Source organism: Cajanus cajan, chromosome 9 (genome assembly GCF_000230855.2).
Source record: "Cajanus cajan strain Asha chromosome 9, NIPB_CcT2T_4, whole genome shotgun sequence".
Taxonomy (NCBI): domain Eukaryota; kingdom Viridiplantae; phylum Streptophyta; class Magnoliopsida; order Fabales; family Fabaceae; genus Cajanus; species Cajanus cajan.
Window position 1 is genome coordinate 21,187,451 of NC_138525.1, and position 10,979 is coordinate 21,198,429.

General features: G+C 28.5%; 2 protein-coding genes across 3 annotated transcripts; both read right to left on the bottom strand.

Moving 5' to 3' along the window:
* Positions 1-672: 672 nt before the first annotated feature.
* On the bottom strand, positions 673-3,434 carry LOC109809875 (UDP-glycosyltransferase 87A1-like). The gene is made up of 2 exons (XM_083063902.1): positions 2,829-3,434; positions 673-1,669 (listed from the first exon to the last, which is right to left on the bottom strand). The coding sequence occupies exons 1-2, from the start codon at positions 3,334-3,336 to the stop codon at positions 783-785; spliced, it is 1,395 nt and encodes a 464-aa protein (XP_082920028.1). The 5' UTR covers positions 3,337-3,434; the 3' UTR covers positions 673-782.
* Positions 3,435-9,215: 5,781 nt separating this feature from the next.
* On the bottom strand, positions 9,216-10,664 carry LOC109804568 (CCT motif family protein). Of its 2 annotated transcripts, none has more exons than XR_014429895.1 (3): positions 10,045-10,664; positions 9,576-9,745; positions 9,216-9,479 (listed from the first exon to the last, which is right to left on the bottom strand). XR_014429895.1 is itself a non-coding variant. In XM_020366425.3 (3 exons), exons 1-3 carry the CDS (start codon positions 10,522-10,524, stop codon positions 9,456-9,458), a joined length of 654 nt encoding a protein of 217 aa, XP_020222014.1. In that variant the 5' UTR covers positions 10,525-10,655; the 3' UTR covers positions 9,216-9,455. The 2 variants fall into 2 exon arrangements, 1 of the variants encoding a protein (XP_020222014.1); XM_020366425.3 differs by having other exon boundaries at positions 9,576-9,725; positions 10,045-10,655.
* Positions 10,665-10,979: the final 315 nt, after the last annotated feature.

Consider the following 10,979-nt stretch of genomic DNA (forward strand, 5'->3'; position numbering starts at 1 on the left):
TACATTATTTGTTGTGACTTTGCTTTCACATGTGAATTGTTTCTATTATTATAAAACTTGTTGTGTTAGTAGATACATAAAAAATATCATAATTTTTTGGGAGAATTTTGTTTCTTATTTTAAAGTAACAAAACACATGCGCAAATAGATACTTCATGTAATTTTATGTGCATATTTATATTTCCAAATATATTAGTGTAAATGTGGTTGATCCTATTATAAATGATTAATGCTAAACATCAATTGCACCATATATGTTTATTTAGATGAAAAGTCCTGACTATAAAGAAACCATATATCATAATGGGAACATTTTTATTGTGATATATGGTTACATTTTTATTGTGACATATGTGCATGTTGTTTTATCACTTATGCAAGTAATGATATGACTCATTACTGTTATCATCTAATGTTTTCTGTTTATGTGAATCAACGTCCATTCATTCCCTTCATGGATTCTGTTTTTAGATTTTAAATGTTTTGGATGTCCCATTGATTTTTTTTTCCTTGGCTAAATAGGCTCTAAAGGGAGAACATAGTGTGACAATGCCCGGGCCATTTAAAGCATTACCTGTATGGTATATCTTGTATCGCCTCACAGTTTCTAAAATAAAGCATCTCTATTAAAAGACTTAAATATCTGCAGTAAACTGCATTTTGGAGCATTGGTAAGTAGCATGCGGATCTCAAATTGCTTAATGTATGTAAAAGGTCAAACTCACTTTCAGTTACAAGACATTTTACAAGGTTAAATACAATATCCAACACTTTATAGTTGCTCAATGCGTCAGTGGTTTTGAAATGTCTCTAATGAATGCATCAAGGTTTCCATCTGAGGATCCACCTGTGGCAATCGCTCTGTGACACATAACCTTGATTTCTCTAGCCCTGTCTCTGATCTCCTTTCCCTTTTGGCTTTCAACATCCATAAACCTCTTAACCAGTTCTTCTATCTCTTCTTTTGCCACAATCTCTTCACTGCCCAACTTTGATGTCTGTACCTTACACCCATTCTTCCACTCATCTACAATTTGGCTGCTATTTGGAACTTGATCCAAGAAAAGAGGGAATGTCAGCATTGGCACCCCAGCAAAGAGAGCTTCAAGAGTGGAATTCCATCCACAATGGCTCCAAAATCCACCTATGGAAGAATGACACAACACCTTCAATTGGTCACACCATGGCACCACCATGCCCTTATCACCACACTTGTCTTTCAACCAAGAAGCATCAGCTCGAGCCACCCAAAGGTAACGAATGTTGCTATTATTTAGTGCTTCAGCAATTTGATCCATTTGGGCACTGGACACTGAAAGAAAACTACCCAAAGAAATGTACAATACTGATTCAGGTGGCTGAGAATCTAGCCATTTTAAGTAGTCATGACTATGATCATTGTTCACGTAAGAAGGGCTTTCTCCTAGTTCTAAATAAGGTATTGCAGGGCCAGTAGGATAGACTGGAAAGGGGAAAATAGCTTTTAAGGATTCAATTATTTCAGCTTCTAACTCTTGGACTGTTGTGAGTAAAAGATAATTTGCTTTGGGAACTTTCGAAATACATTCCAATGCAAGCTGCAGGACTCGTTGATCGTTGTCATGAAGTACAGTTCGAAGGTCTGTCAAATGAGCTGAAGAAATTCCTGGGATGTTGCTTGCTTCTTCATCTGCATCATTTATAAAAGAAGATCAGACATGCACCCATATGCAATTGCATTAATCTTTTGCATGATATGAAATAAAAATTGTTTTACCCTTTATCAGTTATGCCAACTCACAATTATTTGCTGGTAACCACCTTAATTACAGTATTTAGCTCTTTAGTGGGACCTTAACATTTTCCTACAAGTTTTGGTCCTTTTGACTGTGGAATTAATATTAGTTGGAACATAGTCCCACTTAATTACTAAAGAATGTGTTTTGCAAAACATTATTTCAGCTCGTATCCCACAAGTTAGCATATGTTGGACATGTTAGCTCTAGAAATACCTATAGAAAAAATTTTTAAAAAAAATAATTCTTTTTATAAACTAAAATTAACTTATGTATTATCTAATTTATAAAAGTTCTCTCCTATTGACTTCTACAAAATTAAAATTTTATTTTTAACTTTTGTATAAGTTAGTTTTATTTTATATAAAAATTAATTTTAATTTTTCCTTCTTATTTTTTCCTACTAAAAAAAACACTGCCGAAGGTTATTTAAAAAGACTCATTCTAAACTGAGACCCTCATAGAACTTATACCTGTTCACTAATCACTACAACAGATTGAAGAATGCTTGCTTATATTAATGAACATACTGCCAAATTCTTACTACTAAATCTCAAATTTAACATCATCCCCTGGTCAATTTAGATTGTTTTTAATAGTCTCGATAAAGAAACAGAAGTTTGTTGTAGTTTAATAAACATCTTATTTTTATTAGTAAACAAGTGTTTTGGTCTCCATCCTTATCCCATTTTTTTAACGACAAATTTCTTAAGTGTCTATCTATCTATATGGAAACACAAATTATTTGAAATTTAGGGGACTTGGCTTGTCTTCATTTTTCTTTTAAAAAAAGGCTTTCATTTTTCATAATGAAAGTGTAATTTTATTTATTTTTTTACATTGTGGACTAATTAGAAATTACACTATATATCTAGAAAATAAATATCATGAAAGTCGACAATCTTACGATATACATCTAACAATCTTTTATTCGATTAATACATTCTAATTAAATTAAAAAAAAACATTAATAGGAATTATATTTAGGTCGATAATTTGAGCTTGAGTTGAGTCAATTTATTAAGCAAAATGAGAAGTAAAGAAGCGATTTACCGAGCGTATCTATAGAAACGGTAATATCCGGGTGTGGTGCGAAGACATGAAGGTGATGTAACATGGAGTAAAACGACGCCGACATGGTCCAAAACGCAGCCACCGGAATATTCCTGCGGTTGGCGAGCGCGATGGGCCACCGGAGCTCAACGCAGCCGAGGATCGCAGTCGGCGGCGGCTGGAGCCGATCGAGGAGCCGCTCGAACGGCGCTTCCATGTTGCTCATGACGGCTTCGTAGAACGCCGGAAAATTGGCGGCTTTGTGGCGCTCGGCGGGCACCACGTTGGGTATGGCGGCCAGGCGTATGGCGTCCGGCTTGGGATCGGCGCCGATGAAGCCGAGCCACTCCTCCGTGACCACGAAGGTTATGAGAATCTCGTTCGGTCTTTTGCATGCAAGGATCTTGCACAGGTTCATCATGGGGTTGATGTGCCCTCTTCCCGGAAACGGCATCGCCACCACGTGGCACACACCGCCACCGCCACCGCCACCGCCTGAGTTATGCATAGCCACTCGGAGAATTCCGTGTCTCTTTTTGATTGTTCTATTTCACATTCTAGAGTAGTGCGGTGTAAAACAACATTAGAATGCTTAAAATAATCGTTGTCTTATTTTAATAACTTATCGTAATCATATCATTGTATAAATTTATGGATGAAAAAATAGTATTTTAATCATATCTCATATTCTATTATATCAGGTTTTTATACTTGCAACTTGGAAAGAATAACCATGTTGATATAAAATTATTAAATCACTATTTCATCTGTAGCGTTTCACACCCTTCCTTTCTTATTTCATTACCCTTGTCGTCATTGGCATGCCAAGGTTAAGTTTCCTTATCAATTTCATGGTGTTATGGCCTGTGGTTAGTTCAGTAACCAACATATATTATCCTGGGAAGGTTTTGCAGAGAGATTATTTTGCAGAAATGCAACAGAAGATAAATGTGAAAGATTGCTACAAGTTAACTTTACTAGAGATCAGTGAGATATGCAAAAACAAAAACATAACAAAAGCATTTAGCGGGAACGGGACTCGAGAGAACTGTTACTTCAAACAATAACATTCATCATATGATATACTCGTTTATGAATTTTTTATTTATTTATCTTATTCTATATTTTATGTGTTTATAAGAGTCTTTGGAAAAACATGTATATGTGTTAATGAGAATGCTTGGAAAATTTTATAAAAGATCTTATGAATATTTTATAAGATATTTTAACTTATTTTAAAAATTTTATATTAATTTAATTATGTGAGAACTTATAAAAAAATATTAATGTTTTAATTTAGTCATCATCATAAATAATTTTATTATTTTTATTTTATTTTTATTTTTGAATTAAAAATCAATTTTATTTTTTTATTATTCCTTCAAAAAGTTTTCATTTCTCTTAAAAAAATGTTTCTTTTTGTTTATTTTTTCTTTTCCCATCAAATTCCTTTTATATCTTTTCCCAAAAGTTTACATTTTCCTTTTAATTTTTATCTTTATAATTTTATGAAAGTAAATAATATTAGAGATCGCATGTATGGCTAATTAGCTTTATTTTTCTTCTTTCAAATTTTTTACTTTGTTATTATTCAATAATTTTTTAATCATAATTTTATATACATCTCCTTATTTATATAAATATACCTTCTTCTTTTTCTTTTTAAATCTAAAATATTTTTCATCTTTTATTTTTTAATTTTTTGAAGGGATTAACTTTTTAATTTTAAATCTTCAATGTTCAATTTAGCACTTTTTTCTTCTTTTTTCACACACATCATTTCTTCTTTCTTTCAACTTTCACATGTATCCCTTATTTTTTCTCATTCTCCACCTATTTTAGTATGTAATTTTAATTCTTTTAATTTTCACATTATTCTCTTCCTCCTCTCTTTTAATTTTTACATACACTTGGATCATAAAAATGGTTTATGATGACGTTGTAGGTATATGCGTGCCAAAAATCTTAACATTAAATTTAGTATTTTAGAAAATACTTTATGGAAGACAATTTTAATATTTTGAAAAGTACTTTTTAAAATAATGAAACTAGTGTTTTGGAAATATTTTATTTTACATAATTCCAAAAGTTCTTTTGGAAAAATACCAATTTTCTATGTTGCATCAGTGAAAAATTGAAAGAAAAAAAAAATTATAACAGCGAAAATTGAAAGGGAAGGATAGAGAATAATGTAAAAATCGAAAGAATTAAAAATATCAACCGAAATAAGTGGATAATAGAGGAGAGACAACGAATGCATGTTAAAAATAAAAACGGGGAAAAAATAATACCTAAAAAAAATAATAATAAATTAAATGTCAGAAATGTAAAATTAAAAAATTAGAGAATAAAAAAAATTAAAGATATTTTAAGAATTTATTTTCTAAAAATAAGAAAAGAGGTGTATTTAAAAAAAAAGATATCTAATAAAAGTAATATTCGACTGATTAACAAAAAAATTGTGGAAAAAAAGAGAATTAACAAGAGTTTTTTTATTTATTATTATCTATTATCGAGTAGATTTAGGGAGAAAATATTTTCTATTTCTCCCTTGCCATTTTCTAATTTTCTTTAACGAGATATTTTGCAAGACATCATTTTCTCATTAATTTGCGTTTTTTTTTAGTTTTAACCAATAAAAAATATAAAGAATTAATAAATTCAAATTCAATCAATTTCATAAAGACCTAAACATATTTATCTTTTATTTTAATAAAGCGATGAACATGGTCTATTAAAATATTAGGGCTACTCAATTTTTAAAGTTCATAGAATATATTGTGGCACGTGACTACAAGTTTTATAAAGTGTTGACTTTGTGTTTAGCAATAAAATCTTCCCACTCTCACATCTCTTCACCTAACATTGTTAATTTTATTTTTAAAGTGATTAGCAATAAAAACAAATTTCTGCCAAAAAAACAATAAATAAATAAAATTTGTACATAGATGTATGTATAATAATATTAAAAAGTTATTGAAATGTTTAAACATAATTTTATCACTTGTGACTAAGTAATTTTTATGTAGCATCTTTCATGACAGAGACAGTTTTGAGAGTTGTCTAGGGTCTCTAATTAGGAGGTTCATTTTTTTTAGTCTCTTATATTTCAAAAAAAAAAAAAAACACTTCCTTGTTTTATATTCGTGACTATTCGTAGAACCCTGAATTCATTTTATATTTTTAAATGTTTTTAAAATAAAAAGATTTCACATTCATGTTTTAATTGTCATTCAATTTTTTTTTTATTTATGAAAAAAATTGACTTTCAATTTTTTATCATTAGAACTGTCTTTTAGTTTTTTTAATAAATTACAACACTGAAAAAAATATATAAAAAATAGTTTGAAATAAAAAATTCCGCTGAATAACATATTACATACATTCTCTCTCTAAGTTTGAAATATCTAGAAAAAAGAAAACTGTACTTAATGAAATTTGTAATTGATACTTAAATAAATTGTTTTATTTTTTTTTAATAAAAAATTACACTATAACTATACTTGTCTTCTCTAAAATTATATTATGCACTTAATATAATAAGATATATAATTTTTTTAATAAAATTACATGTCTATTTTTTATTAAATATATTTTTATTTTATACTTATATTTAAGGGATTCTAATTTATTATTTTGTCTAAGACTTATAGAATGTCTGGACCGACCCTGACCCATGGACATGTATCATGCTAACACTTTATGTATAATTTTTTATATCATGTAAATAATAGATAAATATTGTTTAATTTTAAAAACTAGAAAGAATAAATTTGTTATAAAAAAATTTGGGAGACGAAATTGCACATTTATAAAACTATAAAACCATAAGTAAATTTATAACATTGATTAATTGGTAGTTAAAAATAAATAAACTTGATTTTATATATTAAAAGTAATAATTTTACATATTTAATGTTCTTCTTATCTCCAATTAATTACAGTTTTAATATTTAAAAATTCTCCGCAAATAATTGATATTCTTACTATTTTTTTTCTTCTAATTTTTTCATCATTAACTATTCAACTCACTTATTGAAATAATGGAGTTACTTTAGTAAAATTATATTAAACGTTTATTATTATTTTGGTGTAAAAGCTTTAAAATTTCATAAGCAATTGGAACAATGTTAACATTAATCATATCTTATACAATACGTAGTGATTAACTCAGCATTGGAAGTGGTGTAAAATAAAAAAATAAAAAACTTTACATTTAATTAACTTTAATTCACAAGTAATTAGTATTAATCATATCTTATACGTAATTACATTTTTGTAAACTGTGTAATTACATTTTTTATTTATAATTAGTTATTCATAGCATATATATATATGAGCCAATGAGAGGAATATCATAACTGCATACCATAACTTAGAAAACTATAGTTTCGATTTTAAGTCATGATGAAACATATATACATGGAAATTTATCAAATAATCATGGCTTGAAATTACGGGTCAGGGTAAGTAAGATGTTAAGTTGGATTACGACTTTAGTATTTGTATTTTTTCAAGCTTTGAATTGAATTATTGTACCCTGGATTAGTTGCGTTTACACACCTTGCACTCAAGTCTTCAATATTATTGACATAAGGGGAGAAAAAGGTATAAAACATGTAAAAAAAAAATGAAATATGATTAATATTGTGAACTAAGACAAAAATATGGAGTGAAGTGCTAGTAATACGTAATTAATTTACATAATAAACGTAGATATAGTGTATATTCTTTTTTAAAGAATAATAATTTATTTTTTTTAAAATAAAAAAATAAAGAAGTATCATATAAATTAACATTTTTCAGGAAGGAAAATATAATTTAGCATATATATATAGAGAGAATTCACTTATTCTAATTTATTTCACATAATAACTCATGTTGTATATTAAATTTTTTAAAATTAGTAGACTTAATTTATACATTAAGAACTTTTAATTAAATGATTCAATCATTAAAATTTGTTGTAAAACATAAGTTATTGAGTAATATAAGTCTAAATAAACTTACTTTTAGAGTAAGGGATCCCTCCTTTATTTATTTATTCACACATACACACATATATGAGAGATCTGTTTATTCTAAGAGTAAGTCTACATAAACTTACTCTGTTCAATAATTCATGTTATACATTAAATTTCAACTATCCAACCGTTGAATTTAAAATTTTTAATGCACAAATCAAGTCTGCAAAATTTTAAAAAATTTGAAAATCATTTGATACTTCATTTTATTAATTCAAATTGACGGATAATCATAAAATTATTTTATACATTGATTTGAATTAATGAAAGAAAGTATCAAATGATTTTCAAATTTTTTAAAAATTTACAAATTTAAATTAAAAACTTAAAATTCAACCGTTAGATCGTTAAAATTTGATGTACAACATAACCTATTGAACATAGGTAAACTTACTCTTAAAATAAACGAATTCCTTATTATATATATATATATATATATATATATATTACATAATAAAAATCCCAACAATTTCTTTGTGACACGTAATTTGTTTGTAGTTTTTCCAACAGGTCAATTTTAGAAAGTAACATAAATATATCTCCAACTAACGCCTAACTAGAATAACTCAGAAAAAGAAAAGGATAAGTGTTTTTTTATTTATTTTGTCTATAGTTCATATGCAAGATATTTCTTGCTAACATGTGAAATGTACATGCATAAGAAAGTTGCTGCCATAGTAAAAGTAAAATATTTGTAAGTAAAAAAATAAAAAAAGATAAAAAAGAAATTAATATTTGTAGTATAAATTCTTTTTGGTTGTAGATTCGGGAATCGAATCTTTGGCTGACTTCTTTCTTTGGGAACAATCCTCCTGTGCATACCAAATCAGAATGCTCTTTTGTATCTCAACCATTTTTCTTTTTTCAAATAGACTCATAGGGTATATCCACTTTTTTCTTCTTTTATGTGTGTTGACAATTGACATATCCACCTATTAACACTCATTAAATATGACACCCATTATACTGAGACTTTTCAAAATTAATAATGTTTTTAATAAAAAAAATATATTTTAGAAATGAATCTTAAAAATATAATTATATTTCTATATTTTTTAGAAACAAACCTTTTAAAATAAATTTTTAAAAATATAAAAGATGTCTTTTAAGTTATAGAAGTTTGAAAAATTATATAAACATTAATATAAAGTATTTTTTTAAAAAAAGAACCAGCCTGATAAATTAAGTAATATTTAGGAGATTACATATTGTTACACTTGAAAAAAATATATCCACCCATAACCCATTGAAGCTTTGGATTAAGCACATCACTAGGCGACAATCATAGACCATACCTTAGAAATAAGCAAACGGGAAAGAGTGAAAAAACAAGAGGCAAGAGAGGTTAATAAGAAGAGTGAAGTTGAAGGCAAATAAAAATCCAAATTTGAATTTAATTAAAAAAAAGGGAATGAATTTGATCCTGAAATTAGAGAGACATTTTGTTTCTTGTGTTTTCCAATAGTATATAGGATGCATGGGAAGGATAATTTGAATGGATAAATACAAGAATGGAAGGAGTTGAAAGTAAATGTACAGGGAGTGGACTCAGATATTTTGGGAGATATTTTGGGTTTGGGATCTTTCAGGATCGCAGCCTCAGTCAGTGTCTCTTCACAAAGCGACCCTACAAACAAAAATATCGGAAAAAGCTGCTTTCATTACAAAACAAAATCACCATACAAAACCCAAAAGAAACACCAAATTCAAAAAGAGTGACCACCTTGATTCTGGGTCTTTTATCAGCGTTTAATTTCCGAACTTGGTATCTTATCTTCTTTGAGAACAATCGGTTCTGCCTCTTCTCTTTGTACCTTAGAACACTTGCTTCTCTTCTTGCTCTCTCTTCTTCCAATACTGGCACTTCCCCCATCTAAACACAATCATCCATGTCTACTCTATATTAGTAATCACAAACTCTAATTCAAATCTATTCTAGCTACCAAATAATTCAGCCTTCAAAGACTTGTATCCAACTTCCAAAATAAATATATCATCTAGCTAAGGTTTTTATCTCACTCATAAAAATCCTAATCCAAACACTACTATATCAAAGATTCTATAGGAAAAATCATTAAAAATATCAAACACTATAATCAAGAGTAATAGTTATTATAAAGCATCAATTCACAATTGCAAACATGCATCTGAAGATAATAGAGGAAGAAGATGAATGAATGGTGAATACTAACGTAGTAGGCATTATTGGTAGCGAATGAAAGAGAACAATCATCAGCCCAAAGAGAGCCACGGTCAGACCATGCATCCAAAACCTCTTGATAGTTCAAGTTCAAGTTCAAAGCCACCATCTTCTCATCATCCACTTCCCAAAACCCAACATTAATGTTTTCTCTCTTTATCTCCTCCTCCTCCTCGAAAAGGCTTCTATTATCCATCATGTTCGTGTTCTCTCTTACCTCTTGTTTCCCTTCATTTTCATCTTCTCCTTCCTCTCCAAAGGGTGGAATGAACTCCTCCCATTCCATGAAATCCCAATGAAGCTCGGCACTAGAAGAGTTTTGATGGGGTAACTCTTGTTCTTCCTTAGTGTTCAAGACCCCTTCAACGAGTTCGTCCAAAATATTGAAATCTTCATAGGTGTAAGATTGGTTAGAATCGGGTACTTCCTGTTCTTCTTTCTTGGGGCTTCTAAGCAGTGAAGTGCATCCCATCTTATCTATACAAACTTCTCTCTCTCTAGTCTCTATGACTTTCTCTCACCTCACGACTTTGTAATCGCATAATAATGCATGTGCTCCTACCATCCCACGTTATGTAACTATCAATTATAATACGCCGGTTATACAAAGGACTCAAATTATTCATCTCTTCCCTCCCTTCATTTCTTCCATTATTTTATACACAAAATTTCCAATTTAAAATAAAAAATGTAGTATAATAATATAAGGTGATTTTCATTTATTTTTGAGAATTTTATATATATATATATATTGAAAAAAAAATTAAATCCCACGTCCACCACATATTGTATATAAGTGGAAATATATAACTTTTAAAATAATTATAATAAAAATCAACTATGATTTCATATAATTTAATACAATGTCAATTAAAATAAAATAATAATAATTATAAATAATGATTTAGTGACAGATGTTTATATATA

What these genes read in the sequence shown, in the direction of transcription:
- LOC109809875 (XM_083063902.1), bottom strand. Translation starts at nt 3,336, where the DNA reads ATGCATAACTCAGGCGGTGGCGGTGGCGGTGGCGGTGTGTGCCACGTG. An exon ending in CGTTTCTATAGATACGCTCG is followed by an intron (nt 1,670 to 2,828) that starts GTAAATCGCTTC and finishes TAAATGATGCAG; the next exon opens with ATGAAGAAGCAAGCAACATC.
- LOC109804568 (XM_020366425.3), bottom strand. Translation starts at nt 10,524, where the DNA reads ATGGGATGCACTTCACTGCTTAGAAGCCCCAAGAAAGAAGAACAGGAA. An exon ending in CTACCAATAATGCCTACTAC is followed by an intron (nt 9,726 to 10,044) that starts GTTAGTATTCAC and finishes GATTGTGTTTAG; the next exon opens with ATGGGGGAAGTGCCAGTATT. An exon ending in ATAAAAGACCCAGAATCAAG is followed by an intron (nt 9,480 to 9,575) that starts GTGGTCACTCTT and finishes TTTTGTTTGTAG; the next exon opens with GGTCGCTTTGTGAAGAGACA.